Source organism: Rhinoderma darwinii, chromosome 5, assembly GCF_050947455.1.
Source record: "Rhinoderma darwinii isolate aRhiDar2 chromosome 5, aRhiDar2.hap1, whole genome shotgun sequence".
Classification (NCBI taxonomy): Eukaryota; Metazoa; Chordata; class Amphibia; order Anura; family Rhinodermatidae; genus Rhinoderma; species Rhinoderma darwinii.
Genome location: NC_134691.1, coordinates 92,848,005 through 92,868,101, shown reverse-complemented (window position 1 = coordinate 92,868,101; position 20,097 = coordinate 92,848,005). Strand labels below are relative to the sequence as shown.

At 40.6% G+C, this 20,097-nt stretch overlaps 1 protein-coding gene across 2 annotated transcripts in view; it reads left to right on the top strand.

Moving 5' to 3' along the window:
• MAPRE2 (microtubule associated protein RP/EB family member 2) overlaps positions 1-20,097 on the top strand; it is a 162,489-nt gene that overhangs the window by 119,221 nt on the left and 23,171 nt on the right. For both annotated transcript variants that reach the window (XM_075826290.1, XM_075826289.1), the window contains 2 exons: positions 1,494-1,621; positions 17,773-17,918. In XM_075826290.1, the coding sequence (XP_075682405.1) occupies positions 1,501-1,621; positions 17,773-17,918 (267 nt within the window). In that variant the 5' untranslated portion in view covers positions 1,494-1,500. The remainder of the gene's footprint in view (positions 1-1,493; positions 1,622-17,772; positions 17,919-20,097) is intronic.

The window sequence follows — 20,097 nt, the reverse complement described above, 5'->3', positions numbered from 1 at the left end:
AAAACACCAGAGAGAGAATCCCAGTGTCATGCACCGCCCCCCCATAGCTCCTCGACTAGGCATAACAGCGTATATTTTGCCTAGTGTGTTCCTTTAACAGAAGTTTAAATGCGGCACCTAACAAAAAGAATCATGATCTACCGTTTCAGGTCTATCAAAAAGATAAATAGATAATGTATTTTTTAATTGCCCGATATGCTAATTTGATGATTTCATTATTGAATAAGTAATTTGGAAGTGAAGAAATATGTCAGATTCAGGTGTAAATATTACAGTACTTTTTTTCCTTTTTATCATAAGGCCTCATGCACACATCCATTGCCCATGGTACGGCCACTAATGACGTATCCGTGAAACACGGACCGCACACAGATGGCTTCCGTGTGAAGTACGTTGTTGCAACGGACCAAATGAATGAAATGGCCGATACTGTTCTGTCAAAAACGGACAGGAGTAGGACTTGTTTCTATTCTGTCGGGCGCGGATGTTTTTTGTCACGCAACGGATCCGGCGGCTCCAGTGTTCGTTGTGCTGCTACTATGACCGAGCAGAACAACAAAAAAGACAAACGCAGATGTGAACAGAGCCTAATGATGTGAAAGGACATACTTTCATAGGCTCTGTTCAGATCTGCGTTGGCACTACCATTTTTAACAGATCCGCCAAATTTAACATAAATGGATGCAAAACTGAAACAAACGAAAGGTAAACTTTCTGGTTGTTTTCTTTTTCGTTATTTTTTAATTGAAACTACCGTTTGTATCAGTTTAGCACTTGTTATACTCCGTCTTTTTCTGTGTTAATTTCCTATTTTGGATGTAGGAAGTGATGCCTATGCGCTGTAGGAAAAAACAGAATAAATAACGGAAACCAACAGAAGACATTCCGTTTGTATCCGTTATCCATTGACTCATGTTAAAAAAAAATAAACAGAAAGCTCCTCTCCGTCAAGTTTAAGTAATTTTGGAAGGAACAAATAGCGCAGCTAACTACGCTATCATTTCCAGCAAAATTATGGAAACCTGACAGAATGGAGCCAAACTGAGCACAACTGAGGCTAAAAATAACCCATTGAAATCAATAGGTACTTTGACGATTTATATTTTTTTTAGCCATTTTTCTATACCTATTAAATGTAATATGTGAGATTTTTTACCCTCATGGTCATGACTCTTATACCTAATGCTTAAGTAGCCATTAAAAATTGTCATGCACAGATAGTCTATGGTGGCAAATTGAAAGTTTTCAAACTGATCTACATTCTTTAGAATCTTGCTAGACACCCTACCCTCCATTCTATTATTTTTAACAATATTGTTATTTGTCACAACTGTTGTTGTCTTTTACATTGCGAGTTAAGTGTATGCAGTTTTTGTCACATTCTTTGAACCTTCCCCTTTTACTCCACTGGATATGGTTTTTAAAATGTTAGATGGTAATAATCATGATCCTATATTAAGGTTTTAATCTTCATGTCATGTTTGTCTTTACAGCTGGGGAATGGCGGTCAACGTGTACTCTACCTCGATAACCCAGGAGACTATGAGCAGACATGACATCATCGCATGGGTGAATGACATTCTGTGTTTAAACTACACAAAGGTCGAGCAGCTATGTTCAGGTATGAGATCTGCTCTTCATATTAACATATATGGTTCATTGACATCATACATATGAATAACGTTTAGAGCACTATAATGTTTCCTGGCAAGCATTCCCACAACAGGGCACATGCTTTTAGTATTAATAGTTCTTATAACATATATTACTTCCCACGCCATCATCTTACAAATGCAGAAAACCCTTTGATACACCTATTACTACTACAGTACAGTATCATTTATGTGGATGGAAGGATGGGTGGATGGATAGAAGGATGGGCGGATGGATAGAAGGATGGATGGATAGAAGGATGGGTGGATTGATAGAAGGATGATGGATGGATAGAAGGATGATGGATGGATAGAAGGATGATGGATGGATAGAAGGATGATGGATGGATAGAAGGATGATGGATGGATAGAAGGATGATGGATTGATAGAAGGATGATGGATGGATAGAAGGATGATGGATGGATAGAAGGATGGATAGAAGGATGGGTGGATAGATGGGTGGATGGATAGAAGGATGGGTGGATGGATGGATGGGCGGATGCATAGAAGGATGGGCGGATGGATAGAAGGATGGGCGGATGGATAGAAGGATGGGCGGATGGATAGAAGGATGGGCGGATGGATAGAAGGATGGGCGGATGGATAGAAGGATGGGCGGATGGATAGAAGGATGGGCGGATGGATAGAAGGATGGGCGGATGGATAGAAGGATGGGCGGATGGATAGAAGGATGGGCGGATGGATAGAAGGATGGGCGGATGGATAGAAGGATGGGCGGATGGATAGAAGGATGGGCGGATGGATAGAAGGATGGGCGGATGGATAGAAGGATGGGCGGATGGATAGAAGGATGGGCGGATGGATAGAAGGATGGGCGGATGGATAGAAGGATGGGCGGATGGATAGAAGGATGGGCGGATGGATAGAAGGATGGGCGGATGGATAGAAGGATGGGCGGATGGATAGAAGGATGGGCGGATGGATAGAAGGATGGGCGGATGGATAGAAGGATGGGCGGATGGATAGAAGGATGGGCGGATGGATAGAAGGATGGGCGGATGGATAGAAGGATGGGCGGATGGATAGAAGGATGGGCGGATGGATAGAAGGATGGGCGGATGGATAGAAGGATGGGCGGATGGATAGAAGGATGGGCGGATGGATAGAAGGATGGGCGGATAGATAGAAGGATGGGCGGATGGATAGAAGGATGATGGATGGATAGGAGGATGATGGATGGATAGGAGGATGATGGGTGGATAGAAGGATGATGGGTGGATAGAAGGATGATGGGTGGATAGAAGGATGATGGATGGATAGAAGGATGATGGATAGAAGGATGATGGATGGATGGATGGATAGAAGGATGATGGATGGATGGATAGAAGGATGATGGATGATGGATGGATAGAAGGATGATGGATGATGGATGGATAGAAGGATGATGGGTGGATAGGAGGATGATGGATGGATAGAAGGATGATGGATGGATAGAAGGATGATGGGTGGATAGAAGGATGATGGGTGGATAGAAGGATGATGGGTGGATAGAAGGATGGTAGGATGGGAGGAAGGATGGGTGTATGGATTGAAGGATGGGTGGATGGATAGAAGGATGGGTGGATGGATAGAAGGATGGGTGGATGGATAGAAGGATGGGTGCATGGATAGAAGGATGGGTGGATGGATAGAAGCATGGGTGGATGGATAGAAGGATGGATGGATGGATAGAAGGATGGATGGATGGATAGAAGGATGATGGATGGATAGAAGGATGATGGATGGATATAAGGATGATGGATGGATAGAAGGATGATGGATGGATAGAAGGATGATGGATGGATAGAAGGATGATGGATAGAAGGATGATGGATGGATGGATAGAAGGATGATGGATGGATAGAAGGATGATGGATGGATAGAAGGATGATGGATGGATAGAAGGATGATGGATGGATAGAAGGATGATGGATGGATAGAAGGATGATGGATGGATGGATGGATAGAAGGATGATGGATGGATAGAAGGATGATGGATGGATAGAAGGATGATGGATGGATAGAAGGATGATGGATGGATAGGAGGATGATGGATGGATAGGAGGATGATGGATGGATAGAAGGATGATGGATGGATAGGAGGATGATGGATGGATAGGAGGATGATGGATGGATAGAAGGATGATGGATGGATGGATGGATAGAAGGATGATGGATGGATGGATAGGAGGATGATGGATGGATAGAAGGATGATGGATGGATGGATGGATAGAAGGATGATGGATGGATAGAAGGATGATGGATGGATAGAAGGATGATGGATGGATAGGAGGATGATGGATGGATAGAAGGATGATGGATGGATAGGAGGATGATGGATGGATAGGAGGATGATGGATGGATAGAAGGATGATGGATGGATGGATGGATAGAAGGATGATGGATGGATAGAAGGATGATGGATGGATGGCTGGATGGATAGAAGGATGATGGATGGATGGATAGAAGGATGATGGATGGACAGAAAGATAATGGATGGATGGATGAATAGATCAAGAAGAAGTAGGACTTTTATTTTATTTTGAAGTGATGGGATTAATGGAATGAGAGGCGCTAATAAAATGATGATTTATGAGGTCTTAAAAATAATTTTGAAATATGTAGCAATAAAGCTCAACTTTTCTAGTATTGCACCTCCCTGTGGACACCAGGGAAGTCCCCCCTACCTACAGTAGTAGGGTACGTATATTATAACATCGGAATTTTATAGGCAAATACAATCATTGTGTAACAACTGTAGTGATCGCCAATGTCCAAAGGAAGGGGTTACTAATATTTTCATCATTCAACACTGCGGAATCCGCCTATATAGATTTAAGAGTCATAAAGGAATTGGTTGTACCATAAAAAGTACCTTTAATACCTAATCTTCTCTGTCTTTACCATAATGAATCCTGCTTCTTCTGTTAAGGTGACCATGTATGCGTCTAGATTTTCCACAGAGAAGGCTGGTTATACACTTGAGCTATTACCCCATACGCCGCCGTAAACATGTGTGCTGTGTGCGTATTTATTGTAATGGGCGGAGGGGAATAAGCTGCTGCCAGACTCCTCTGTGGGAAATTCAACATCTATATTTTATCTCTCCCCTAATTTCAGCCGTCAGAGGAGAGTCCTCACACGTGTGGGTAGCCGCTTAAGACGCTTCTACGTTCACATACATGAAAGGCCATACTGCCAGTTCGTCCTGTATAGGTACTTGTGTGGACAAACTGGACATTAGTCCTTTCACCTGCTAGGACTGGGTTATATGTATCTGGCTTATCAGAAGAGTAGATATTTGGAATACATTTTTAATCCCGTCCGGGCATTTCCTACCAGTAAGTGACTTCAGCCATGCCTAACGTGAATCTGACATTACATGGTCATTTATGGGATCGTTGCACCTTTTTGTAGACCGGAATAAAAATGCAACCACAACATTTGCCCATCACTACTGTTGCTGCTCTCAATGCACGCAGCATGCCTACTAGTGGGCAGAAACTTCTATCATCAGCTACCACTGATACTTAGACAGGTTCCTGTCACACGAGTATAATGTATAAGAATATAGTGCAGCCGCCCTGTCTGTATACTTATGGTTTCTCAGCTTATTTAGAAGAAGTCCCCCAGCATGCAGAAATGGTATGGTCTTCAGCTGGTCATGTGATGCTGTACTGAAGCATCATGGGATTGATAGCAGAGCAGAGAGGAAGAGAAAGCTGGGGAAATCTAAGAATCAAGTTGGTGGCTTTTTTAAAACAGACAGGGCAGCAGTTCAATATGTAAGTACAGTATACATAAAAGGTGGGAAATGCAGACATGGAAAGTTGTGTTTCCACTGGAGGCCTTTTTTAACCCCTTAATGACCGGGCCTTAAAAGGCCTTAATGACCAGCTAAATTTTTTAGCTTTTACCTCTCTGCCTTTCAGCAGCCGTAACTTTTTTAATTTTTCATTGACGTGGCCATATAAGGGCCTTGTTTTATGCAGGAGAAATTGTATTATTTTTTTTCCCGCAGTTTGGGGGTAAAAAAAATTATTATTTTTATATCGTGAATATAAGAAAAAAGGTTTTTCCTGTTTATTTTTTATCCCGTTCACGTTTCACTCTAAATAACCTGTTCGATTAATTATTCAGGTTATTATGGTCGTTTAGATACCTAATATGTATAGGTTTTTTGTTTTTATTTAATGTAGCGGCAATAAAATATATCATATGCAAAATAATTTTGGGACTTTTTTTTACCAAAATACGTCGCTGTAGACAAAGCACCTGCACTGCCTGCCGTCAAAATAAGGTGGCCGGTCGTTAAGAAGTTAATGAATAAATAATGTGTTTACTACCAGAATACTTTATTTTAGCACTTTTTCTTAAGAGAAATATGTGTTTTAGAAACTCTTCACAAGACAGTAGGAAATATGTTCACCATATGGAAACCGTTCCATGACTTGCAGCTTTGATTTGAAAGTGAAGAAATAGGTCAGATTCTGGTGTTAATATCACAGTAATTGTTTTCCATTTTAATAATAATATCTCATATTTACAATGCTCATCGGCATACATGAATAGATATTTCCCATGATATGAACAATTTTCTCCTTGGAAAAAAAAATTGGGCGAGAAATAATGGGGGGAGATGTATCAAAACTAGTGGCAGAGAAAGTAGAGTAGTTGCCCATAGCAACCAATCAGATTCCATGTTTCATTTTTCAAAGGCTCCTGTGGAAAATGAATGTCGCAACTATGCTCGGTGTCGTGAACTTCTGCACCGCTTTTCCTTTGCACCATGTTTGATAATTCTCCCCCATTAATTATTTGCATTACTGCACTTGTACTTTTGTAGCGTTTCCCACTAATGACTGAAAAAAATGTTAAAGCCTAACCCATTGTTTTTACTAATGGAGACATAAGGATTAACACTTGTAAACTTGTAAGGCTATGTTCACATATGCGTTCTGTTTAGAGCCTTTGTCTGCAATTCCGTTACTTTTGACGGCAAGAATAGCGAGCATGCTGCGCTATTCTAGACTCCAAAACAACGAAACCCCTACAGAGACCAATAGAAGTCAATACCGCTAGTATTGGTTGTACGACTAATCTAGCACAGCCTTGTGGCTTTCGCTTTGAAATCAAGCCACGACGCAAATGTAAGCAGAACATAACCATACACTTTATGTCCATGGCCAGCTTAAGGCCTCGTGCAGACGGCCGTAGCCGTGTGCATGGTCCGTGATTATGGCATGGACCGCCGCGTAGTGTCATCTGCGGGCCGTCCGCAAACACGGACCAGGCACACAGAAGATGTGCATTTACTTCAAGTGGGGCTGGACCACAATTGCGGACCGTAAAATTACTTGTCCTGTTTTTTTGCCGTCCGCAATTGCGGCCCCCACGCGGTCCATGTAAACCCCAGTCGTTGGCATGGGTCAGCAATACATTTTTGCAGATGAATTGCAGACGCAAATACACGGTCGTGTGCATGAGGCCTTAGTCTCAACCATAATGTGGGAAATAGAAGGTTTCCTGGCAATCTTCAGCTAAAAATCTAACATGTTTATTGTACATCACTAATGTTGTGAAGGGACATACTTTCTTAATTGTATTTTACCCCTATGGTATTAGAAATGGGTTTGGGCGGATTTGAAACTGTAACCAAGCAGGACAACCGTTAAAAGGGAATTGGTATTTTTCCCCCCGAAAAGAACAGAACTTTGAGCTGTTTGACTTATGAGGAATGGGGGTATTATATTTGTACATGTAATATGTGGGTTTTTCCCCTCATGTGCATCATGGTCATTTTATAATGTGTAAGCTACCATTAAAAATTGTCATGCACAAATAGTCTATGGTGGCAAACTGCAGGGCACACTTCAGAGGCTTGGTTGCTGCGTGCTATTGCTATTATTGTTGCACGTGATGGCGTAGGGCAATGCAGATATTAATTTTCACTCCTTACTATTGCTACGATCTAAATTATTTTTCCATAGGAGAGCCATTCAGACCATAGCAGGATATCTGTCTGTGTCATTTGAGGACAAAATTGGCAAAAAATATTTTTTTTAAAGGCTTTATTTTCAAAACTTTTTTTTCTGTACAAATAGACAAGTTAGACAAACTAAGAGACATCGAGATAGGCAGCACTACAGTGAATACAGAGTCCATTCAGAGCAGATACATTGCATATAGAGGAGTTACAAAATTCCCAATCAAACCTTACATACACACACATTCATCCTAGTGCCCCAAACCTCCCACCCCAAGAACTTCCGCCATTCATGAAAATCGCGGCTAAACCGCAGTCTCCAGAGTCTCTAACCACCTTGACCAAATTTTACCAAATTTAACTGGACATCGTCTGTTTAGATATAATTTTTGATACATAGGTATATATTTATTCAAAATTGCCAACAATTAATACATATCAGAAGCGTTGTTTTGATCTGTGGGTTTATGGGGGGATTAGAGGGGTTGTTCTGGATAAAAAAGGGTCTGTTTCTTTTCGCCACTCTTGTCCATTCGCTGTGTCTGATATTGGGACTTTTTTTCTCTAAACCTAAAAAACCCCTTGAAGTTCTAGTATATTGATACAGTTTGTGTCTTTAGTCACACAGCCACGAGGCCATAGAATAATGATGTAATATAGACTTGATTTCCCTCTGCCTTTACCTCCTGTTCTAATATTTACATGCGGCACTGGTATGCTCAAGCTCAAGATCGGATCACGATTGTAATTAATTTAAGAGTAGAATTACTATTTAATAGACTTCTGTAATTGAGAACAATAGTTTAACCCTTAATGGCAAGACGATATATACAATTCTTTCATTCTATAGTTTAGTAAAAAAAAGGTTTGAAAAAATACTGCAGTAACATTTTGTCATTCGAGTTGGTCGAATTTCTGTGATTTCCTTAATTATGACTCTCATGTAAAATTTTAGGTGCCCAAACACCATGTATAAAAAAAAAATGGCTAAGGCCTCATGCACACGAACGTATTTTTTCCCTCCCGTAAATACTAGCGTAAATACGGGTCCTTGGTTACACGTATTCGACCTGTATTGCACCAGTATTTACGGACCCGTGCCTGTAAATACGGGTCCAGTGTCACCAGTATTCCACCCGTATTTACGGGCAGGTTTTCGCTACAAAATTGCACTGCGCTAATCGGAGGCCCCTCTCTCTGTCAGTGCAGGATAGAGAGAAGGGGCAGCCCTTTCCGAGGTAAAAGAAATTCATACTTACCCGGCCGTTGTCTTGGTGACGCGTCCCTCTTTCGACATCCACCCAGACCTCCCTGGATGACGCTGCAGTCCATGTGACCGCTGCAGCCTGTGATTGGCTGCAGCAGTCACATGGGCTGAAACGTCATCCCGGGAGGCTGGACTGGAGGAAGAAGCAGGGAGTTCTGGGTAAGTATGAACCTCTATTTTTTTTACACGTTGATTTATGTTATGATCGGTAGTCTCTTTCCAGGGTGCTGAAAGAGTTACTGCCGATCAGTTAACTCTTTCAGCACCCTGGACAGTGACTATCTCCTGACGTCACGTAGCAACGCTCCCGTAATTACGGGTGCACACAGGTAGTCGCCCGTAATTACGGGTGGCCCATAGAAAGTAAGTATATGATTTATTATTATTTGACCCTAGGATTACTTGTACGTTCTGTATATTTTGAGATGAAGGATAAATGAATCACCGGCAGCTGCGACTAATGAGAAGTCATCCCTCATTATTGTGTTGTGTGTATAAACATCCTTAGGATGAGAATGTTCACATTTTAGCTATTCTCATCGATGTCTGACTCCACCATATGGTTTGTAACAAATATTGCACTGTAAGCACTGACATGACTCAAGACACTGCAGATGTTAAATTTAGATTTACCAATTCTCTATTCCGTCCAATCAGACAGGACCAGTTGCAGCAATAACTACTGGGAGTTCATGGGCAAGTTAATCACATTGATTTGGGGGATGGGAGAATTTATCAGACCATAGCATTCCAATTTTGCTGCTATGTGAACTATTTTCCCTGTGAAAATTTTCCCATTAAAACAAAATGTATGTATTCATCTGAATAGGGCCTGCAGAAATCAATGCACCACTGCAGAAACAAACTATACTTTCAGTGCCAAAAATTTCTGCTGCAATTCTGCCGCATGTGAACAATACCATAAAGGGGCAGCTCAGATGATTGAGCCAATAGTGAATTATTGAGCTATTGCTCCTATTAAATGTGTAAACACTGTAGGATCTCATAATCAATGCGGAATTTTATCACAATATAATCCATGGTGTGGCTAAAGTACAAATAACTGAAAGTGCATTGTCTTTTTTTCAATCCCCCCCCCCCCCCCCCCCATGTTCTCACACCTTTGTTTTGCGGCAATCGGTCGTATAATGTGCTGGTATACCCATAAGAGCCAATCCTGTATGCTTTGCAGTAGTATCAAGTGTTGATCTATTTGGACCATGTCTAATACCTCACGCGGGGATTGGCTATATGTATGTGTACATATGTAAAAAAACAAATGTCGGCTTTATCAGAATAATTACTTGCTTTTTAAGATTCAATCTTGTGACATATTATGAATTAACCTCTACTTACTAAACCAATGTCCTTCTTATAAGGTCCCAGGCAGCGCAGTTCCCAGACGCAGCTTATTACGGACCATGGGCGTAACTACCGGGGTAGTAGTTGCTGGGCCCTATAGCAGAAGCTAGGCCTAAGGGGGGCTTCAGTAATAACTGGATGATGGAAGGCAACAGTGAGAAAATAAATGTAGATGACTGATAGACCAAGGAAGGGAGGACAAGACACAGGACCAAAATGATCAGTCTTTTATGACCTAATGTACTAGTTATGCCATTGTTTGGGAAACCAAAGGCAATAGTACATTTTGATTGTATGCTTCGATTCCCAAACATGTGCGAGAGAGGGAGAGGGAGAGAACACAACAGACAGCTGGGACGTGACTTATATGTGGGAATACAAAAAAATTCGGGCTGAAAACTCGAACCCAACTGATATTTCCCCCAAGATTAGTCACATGGAAGTGTCTGACCCTACGCTACGCTACTTGCCCACAGAGCAAGGTTTTATGGTTTTCCTTTTTTAGCCAAAGCCGATCCCTCATTTGTGCCGTTCTGAAAATTGTGTTTTAGTTTGTGTGTATGTGTATACTATTGTCTATGATATCACTAATCGTACAAATCTTACAGTACTGCGGAGCTGTGACTATATAATCAAATATTTGAACTACATATGAGAAGTGTGGCTAGCTATATATAATAGCTAAGGCTAATGTGAACATCATATAGTTAATGTTTACTTATCTTAAATTATATAATATTGTCATTACAATATAGAATATAGAGCATTACTCTTGTGGCATAGCAAATAGCTGTCCTTGACAGAAGATTACAAGAAGCATAATCCGAAGATTATTTTCCTTTCATACAATACATAGTGTATGCACAATGAAGAGAAGGCTCACTTAAATTGCTTAGGTATTCAACACAAGTTCTATACTATACTAGACTTATGCAAGCCTTTAGCAGAAAGTACAGTTAATAACTGTTAGGATTACGCGCGCCATTTTCTATTTTAGTATTATGCTCGGCCTACTGTAGGAAACCGATTTATCAGCAGCTAAGAAAACAAATACATTGAAATACTCCTTAACCCCTTAGTGACTAAGCCTGTTTTGGCCTTAAAGAGGCTGTCACCACATTATAAGTGCCTATCTCCTACATAATCTGATCGGCGCTGTAATGTAGATAATAGTGGTTTTTATTTTGAAAAACAATCATTTTTGAGCAAGTTATGAGCAATTTTAGATTTATGCTAATTAGTTTCTTAATAGACAACTGGGCGTTTTTTACCTTTTTACCAAGTGGGCGTGGTAAAGAGAAGTGTATGACGCTGACCAATCAGCGACCAATCAATGTCTTACACTTCTTTCCATTCATGTCAAGAAGTACACTTTGCGAGATCACGCTGTGCTGTCACATACACCCAAATTAACTTTACTGGTGTCTTGAGAGTCAATAGACATCACCTCCAGCCAGGACGCGATGTCTATTCACACTCCCAACACTTGGGTAAAGTTTTTGTGGGACTTACTCACACAGAACAGCGTGATCTCGCAAGATCACGCTGTACTGTCATTCATAAATTGATTAAGTCCCACACAAACTTTACTTTAGTGTCGGGAGTGTGATTAGACATCGCGTCCTGGCTGGATGCAATGTCTACTCACTCTCAAGACACTTCAGATTATATAGGAGATAGGGCACTTACAATGTGGTGACAGAGTCTCTATAAGGACCAGACTATTTTTTTTCAAATCTGACATGTATCACTTAAAGTAGTAATAACTTTGGAATGCTTTTATTTTTTCAAGCGATACTGGGATTGTTTTTTCGTGACACGTTCAACTTTAAGTTAGTGGTAAAATTCTGTTTTTATTTATGAAAAACACAAAAATTTCGAGAAAATTTGCAAACATTAGCATTTTTTTACATTTAAATGTATCTGTTTGTAAGACAGATAGTAATACCACACAAAATAGTTACTATTTCACATTTCCCATATGTCTACTTTATGTTTGCATTGTTTTTTGAACATCCTTTTATTTTTCTAGGACGTTACAAGGCTTAGAACTTTAGCAGCAATTTCTCACATTTCCAAGAAAATTTCAAAAGCCTTATTTTAGGGACTGGTTCCGTTCTGAACTGGTTTTGAGGGCCTTATATATTATAAACCCCCTATAAATCACCCCATTTTAAAAACTGAACCCCTCAAAGTATTCAGAACAGCATTTAGAAAGTTTCTTAACACTTTAGACGTTTCACAAGAATTAAAGCAACGTAGAGGTGAAATTTACAAATGTCATTTTTTTTTGCAGAAAATCGGTTTTAATCCATTTTTTTCTGAAACACAGAAGGTTTTACCAGAGAAACGCAACTCAATATATATTGCCCAGATTCTGCAGTTTTTAGAAAGATCCCACATGTGGCCCTAGTGTGGTAATGTACTGAAGCACCGGCCTCTGAAGCAAAGGAGCACCTAGTGGATTTTGGGGCCTTATTTTTATTAGAATATATTTTAGGCACCATGTCAGATTTGAAGAGGTCTTGTGGGACCAAAACAAAGGAAACACCCCAAAAAAGACACCATTTGGCAAACTACACCCCACAAGGAATCTATCAAGGGGTATAGTGAGCTTTTTGACCCCACAGGTATTTTGCTGAATTTAGTTTAATTAGGCTGTGAAAATGAAAATCCTACGTTTTTTTTTCTTATAAAATGTCGTTTTAGCTCAGATTTTTCCATTTTCACAATAGATAAAGGAGAAAAATAACCCCAACATTTGTAAAGCAAACTCTTCTGAGTACGGCAATATCCCATATGTGGTAATAAACTGCTGTTTGGACCCACGGCAGGGCTCAGAAGGGAAGGATTGTTTTTTGGGTGCCATGTTTCATTAGCAGAAACTTTTTTTATTTCTTTCTCCACCGGATCTTATTTGTTGCGGGACAATCTGTAGTTTACATTGGTACCATTTTTGGGTACTTTTTATGTTTTGCAGCAGTTGCACAAAAAAAAAATAAACAATTTGTGTCACCATATTCTGAGAGCCATAACTTTTTTTATTTTTGCGTTGACAAGGCTGTGTAAGGGCTCGTTTTTTGGGGGATGGGTTGTAGTTTTTATTGGTACTATTTTGGGGTACGTGCAACTTTTTGATCACTTTTTATTTTATATTTTAGAAGGGATGGTGACCAAAAAATTAGCGATTCTGTCAAAGTTTTTCATTTTGTTTTTTTTGCAGTGTTCACCGCCCGGGAAAAATAACATTATAGTTTGGGTTGTTGCGGACGCGGTGATACCAAACGTGTACTTTTTCAACGTTTTCATTTTTTCCCCTATAATAAAAGACTTGGAGGAAAAAAGGCAGTTTTTAATTTTTTAACTTAGAACTTTCATTTTTACACTTTTTTGCGGAACTTTTTTTATAACTTTTTTTGTCTCACTAGGTGACTTGAAGATCTGCACCTCTCATCTTTATTCTAATACATTGCACTACCCACGTAATGCAATGCATTAGAGCTGTCAGCTATTCACTGACAGCAAGTGTATTAGGCTCTGCCTCTGGGTGGGGTCTAATAGGCTTCCGTACGTGGCAGACCAGGAGGCCACTGTTGCCCTCTGGTTGCTAAAGTAACGATCGGCACCCGTGTGACAACATCGCAGCGATGCCGATCTCCTGGAAACCGCTAAGATGCCGCTATCGCTTTTGGTCGCGGCATCTAAGGGGTTAAAGGCAGGTCGCGGAGCTAGCTTCGTTCCCTGCCTAACAGGCCGCCGTACTTGGCAGACAGGAGGCCATTGTTAGGCCTCCCTTTGCCGATCGCCTAGCATGGCTACCCGGTTCTTTTAGCCCTGTAACCATGCTGCAATACTATGATTGGTCAGTCACTACTGACTGACCAATCATAGTGATCGCAGGCACCGCGTGCCGCGATTGTTCCCCCGACGAGTCCCAGTAACTATCGGCTGTCACAGACAGCCGATGTCACTGTTCTGTCACCGTCTCTTTTGACATGGTAGTTGCAGAAAAGCACCATGACGTAACTGTACTTCATGGTGCTTTAATGCAGGGCAAGCCATGACGTACAGTTGCGTCATGGTGCGTTAAGGGGTTAAAAGGACTGACCGCATCGGCCACCCGCTTCAGTATTAGTCTCCCTGCAGCAACAACTATTTCCTCCAGTCCTATAGATATTACTTACAGATCAGCAGAATCCTCATAAAGTCCACTGCTATTTAATCTACAATAATTTCCAAGAAATACCCTTTTAGGCAATTTTCCAATCACCCAAAAAGATAAAGATCCATTTATTCGTTTTTTCTATCATTATTATTATTTTTTATTATGCTATTATTATTACTACTACTAAGTAATGATTATATAATATTAGTTTTGCTTCGGGATATTTTGTACATTATATTAATCATACCCTTGTGGCAGGTACCCTATCACATTGGGGCTATAATTTTTATTAAATAGCAGATCATTTGTAAGTACGTGGATACGAAACTAGAGTATATCTGCTAATATGTGTTTATTAGGTAATTGCTATACAAGCATTTTTTCTAACATTTAGTCAAAATTGGTTCCAAGATGGAGCTACACTGTTGCGTTTGGTCTATGGGAATAATTTCAGACATCTCTATAGTAGAATCTTTGTCCATTCACTGTAGTAGAACCTGAGTCGAGAGATAATAAAGCCATAGAAAATATAGTGATACAACCGCTGTAACTTTATTACAGCAGGACAGATTCCCCAGGGGTACGTCTTATTGGCCAGAACCTGTATTGAGGAGGTGTGAATCGGTTGGGTGTATGCACCATATTATTATACAGTATGTACAGTGCTGTAGGCTGGATAATTACAATATACGTCTACGTTGGTCCCTGAATAGTTGTCCTGACAAAGCGGAATTAATCATTACAGCGAAACGTATTGTAAATGGCTTTTGCCGTATGTCTCCGCATCTGTATCAATCCAGTCACCTATTATCAGTGTTTACTTTCTAAGCTGCCTTGTACACAATGAGCTGCGAGAAGATGTCAATGAAAACTTTCTCCTTCGCCTGAATATTGGCACGTAGACAAATATTTTTGATTAATTTATAACTTTCTTTCTGTTTGTACTGTGTGTCCTGAGAAATATGGTTTTGTAAAAGTTCCCGGCTACTCTTGAATTACTTTGAATCACATTATTATAATAGTCGGCTATATTACTGGTTGCCAAAACAAACGAAAAGGCAAAATAAATACTACACAATAAATAATAGTTATGTTCACGTTTAAAACCCAAAATATGCATTGTGGTTATGGCATTCACATGATATACAGTTATATCAACTACACTCCTCACAGTGAGCGGTAAAGAGATCGATCTCAGGCTGTAGATTGCTTTACTGCTGCTGTTATTGAAGGAGAACGGTTTACTGCAGCTGTTGTTCTGGAATAGGTGTTTCTTGCTAGTTTAATATTAGTGGGAGATATCTTGTATTTCATGAACTCGGATGATACTTAATATCTTAAGATGACCGTAACTTGTAGGTTCCCCTATTTATTGGTCTCAATTTCCCTCAGCTAAACAAACATTTTATTTACATAAAGTAGATGTAAGTGGCCCTAAGCCAAGCATCTGCAAGGTGTTTATACATTACCTTTTTTAAGAAAAGTGTAATATCTATGGCCATCGCTAGCATACCCCGCTAGTAGTTTCAGAGTCCCTACAAATTAAAACAAATGCTCACTTTTAGACACCAGTTTACTAATTATATACATAGAAATAATTTATTCAAAAAGTTGGGTAAGTTTGTAAATACATTGCTTTACTTCTACTGGTCCTGATTAACGGGTTGTAGTCCAGAGCTGCATTCACAATTCTGATCTGTGCTATTAGAAACAGTCAACAACATCGAATAATTTTCTCAAATGTATGCAAAACTAGTATGAAATTGGCAAAGCAAGAGACATAAAAAGGTAAAATATAGTTTGTAATACTTTATTGTGGCGATTTAGTTATCTACAACTACCAAGGAAGAGAGATGGCCATTGGGCATAATGGCGCTCACTTGTTAATCTACATGTAACTGGGCAGCACAGTGGCTCAGTGGTTAGCAATGTCACCTTGCAGCGCTGGAGTCCTGGATTCGAGTCCAATCAAGGGCAATATGTACATGGAGTATGTATGTTCTCCCCATGTTTGCATGGGTCTCCCAGGTGCTCCGGTTTCCGCCCACACTCCAAAAACATAGACTGGGATATGTAGATTGTGAGCCCCACTGGGGACAGCGAGTGTTCACAATGACTATAAAGTACTGCGGAATATGTTGGCGCTTTATAAATATAAAAAATAAACTGTAAATATAAAAATATGCTGCTTTCTATAGGACTCTGTTAACGTCTCATTGTTTTGCTCCGTCATAGGAGTAGAACAACAAAATAATGGCAGTGCCGGAATTGTCACATAATGGACACCATTGGCGCCCGACTGGCCACATTGACTATATTAGGGTCCCTCGGTTTTCCGTCATGGTGTCGTTAATTTTACCAAACAAAATAGTGCTTCATTCTGTGCTATTTTGTCTGGAATTTTTGATGGAATGTGCAAAGGAGACTGCCTTCACCACAGATGTGAACACAGCCTAAACTGTACAATCAGTCATTCACTTAAAACAATAAAAAGTCTGCATTAAGTCCCTTCTACACGTCCGATGATCAGGGGAATAATCGCTCATACAAACGCTCGTTCCCAATCATCGGCCCCTTGTAAACATGGCAGCAATTAGCCGACAAATAATCAAAGGCTTGTTCAACGGCTTTTATGCTGCAATAAAAATGATTGTTTGTTGGCAGCACCCCCGCCCCAGTGTAAACGGAGGATGTGCTGCCGACATTATACAAACTATGGCGATGAAGAATTGTATTATTGATCGATGATTTCAATAGTAATTCTTCCATTTCAGTTTGTTTCCGTTCCGTAAAGTCAAGGAAACAATAGCGTAGTCGACTAAAGTCAAAGCTTTACCGTTGATTTCAAGCGATAGTTTCCGTTCAGCTTTCCGTTCAATTGCTCCTTTGACGGAAAGGTTGAACGGAACAGATGAATGGAACCTGAAAGCTGATGTGAACAGGCTCTAAGGTTGCGTTAGTCTTGTGCATCTTCACATCACCCATGGAACATTGGACCATCCCGAACTAGGCCCCCCCCCCCCCCCCATGGGCCACATAGTAGCTGCAGGAACTTCCTCTAGGGTACACACATCTAGCACACTATTAAATGTTTGTTTTTATTGAAAACATTGTCCGCAAATAAGTGTGCACCATTGAAGGAAATTCAGACAGTATATCTCTTCCAAGCACGATTTCTAAGACATATTAGTAATAACAATGTTTCTTTTCTGAGGAGATATTAACTCTTCTCCTACATAAGGAGTTGTAAGGCATGCCTGATGACTTTGTGATGACCGCACACTACTGTTCCAATCTGTTAATACCTTGTGTATGATTCTCTTGGCTTCTCTCCACAGGTGCTGCCTACTGCCAGTTTATGGATATGCTCTTCCCAGCATGCATCAGTCTAAAGAAGGTCAAGTTTCAAGCCAAGCTGGAACACGAGTACATTCACAATTTCAAACTGCTACAAGCCTCGTTTAAAAGAATGAATGTCGATAAGGTACAACTTTGGCAGAAAAAAAATGGTTTATAGTTCCTGCTGTTCTGGTTTGGGCCTGTTCACATCACCGTTGCCCTTCCGTTGAGGGGTTCCGTCTGAGGTTTCCATTGGGTTAGCCCCTCAACAGAAAGGCAAACGGAAACCTCAGCTTCCGTTTCCCTCACCATTGAACTCAGTGGTGAGGAAAATCTAGCTAATGGTTTCCGTCTGTCACCGTTGTGACAGGGTTCCGTTGTTTCGGACGGAGTCAATAGCGCAGTCGACTGCGCTATTGATTCCGTCAAAACGACGGAACCCTGTCACAACGGTGACAGACGGAAACGATTAGCTAGGTTTCCATCACCATTGAGTTCAATGATGAGGGAAACGGAAACTGAGGTTTCCGTTTGCCTTTCCACTGAGGGGTTAAACCGACGGAACCACTCAGCGGAAACTAACGCTGATGTGAACACACCCTTATAATGTCTACTGAAAGTTTTGGAAAATTCAGTCTGGCTGTGCAATGACTAAAATAGTAGATGGCAAAGTGCCAAAGCATGATTTGTATCTTATCAGCATCTCCTGGGAAAATGGCAGGGCTGTTAAGAATACATGGGACCAGGCATCGGTCATTCAGTATATGGAAGCATGAAGGTGCCGGCCCTTAATTGGGGGCTACATTTTTCCGCACTCCCTGGAGCTGTTCGTAACCCTTACATATCCATTTATATTTCTATAATTCTTGCAGTAATCTGAACATAAGATCGCAAACACAAGAGAAACTTGTAACTCTGCAAAATTATGTTTTCCGATATATAATAAAGGTTAAATCTAGAGGAAGGCAAAAATAAAACGTCTGTGGCAGATGCCGGTTTGTGCTAATGTAAGGGGGGAATTCTCCGATCTTAAAAAAACCTCATTCTACGCCGCTGTTGACACTTTCCTTATGCTAGACATAGTCGTTCTTCATTTATATATTTACCATTGTACAAAGTGATGATTAAACAGATCTCTGTATTGACCATGGAAACATTTATACAAATTAATTGTCACCGCTAGATTGTCTTTTTAACAAACTAACTTAGTAATACCTGTGCAGATGTCCCACTTCATGCAGATGTCCCATATTATTGTACATTTGCAATATTAGTCCAAAAAATAAGTGGAGGAGGGGAAAAAAATAACTTTCCCCTTATTTTTATTAACCCGAGTCATGTTCAAGGCTCTATAAAGGGTCAGACACAATACTTACACAGTTGTCATCTATAGGTGCCACTAGAGAAACGGGGTAATTTATCAACCTTTCTACTCCAGTTTTCTGGCGTGGAAAAGTCGCATAAGGGCCCTAAGTTCACAATTTGCAAATCAAATGATGACTTTTGGCCTTTTTTACACCGTCCTCGCCACTTTTATGTAAAGGGACGGGGCTTGAAAACGGGGTCAGTCCGCACAGCTGTCCGATAAATTTATTATAATGTACACCAGAAAACTGGTGTAAATTATAATGGAAATCTAAGCAACCTCCTAGCTGGCATAGATTTCACTCTATGGAGCATAGCAAGGTAGAGGGCCCCTACCTTGTTTCCCCTGAACATACTACCCCCCCCCCCCCTGCCTCTCCATTAGACAATTACAATTTAAAAAAAAAATTATAATAATTTTACTGACCTCACCGCTTCTTTTCTCTTTTCCGGGTCCCCTCATTACTTCAGTACAGCTCATATAACGTACTGACTCCGGACCGCATCAGAACATTGTGTGTGGTTCAGGACTGATGACGTTGAAGTGCTGCGTTGCATACAAGTCCCTGATGCTACTCGGCGTCAGGACCTTGTATAATCTGCACTGGAATGATGAGGGACCCAGAGGGGAGAAGAGATGAGCATGACATTTTTTATTATGGGTAATAGAGGGGCATTGGATGGCGCATAACCGCGGTCGTCGTGCCGAAATTGTGGCGCCCAGCTTATAGATGCGACACATTTATTAAGAGGCTCTCACCTCTTAATAAATGTGTTGCACTTTAGGGTGTGTTCATATCAGCGTCGGGGTTCTGTTCGTGGGTTCCGTCAGACCTTTCTGTCAGGGGAACCCATGACCGAAAACCATAGCTTTCCGTTTGCATTACCATTGATTTCAATGTTCATGCTTCCGTTGCAAATGGTTTCCGGTTTTTTTTGCGGAATCAATAGCTCAATCG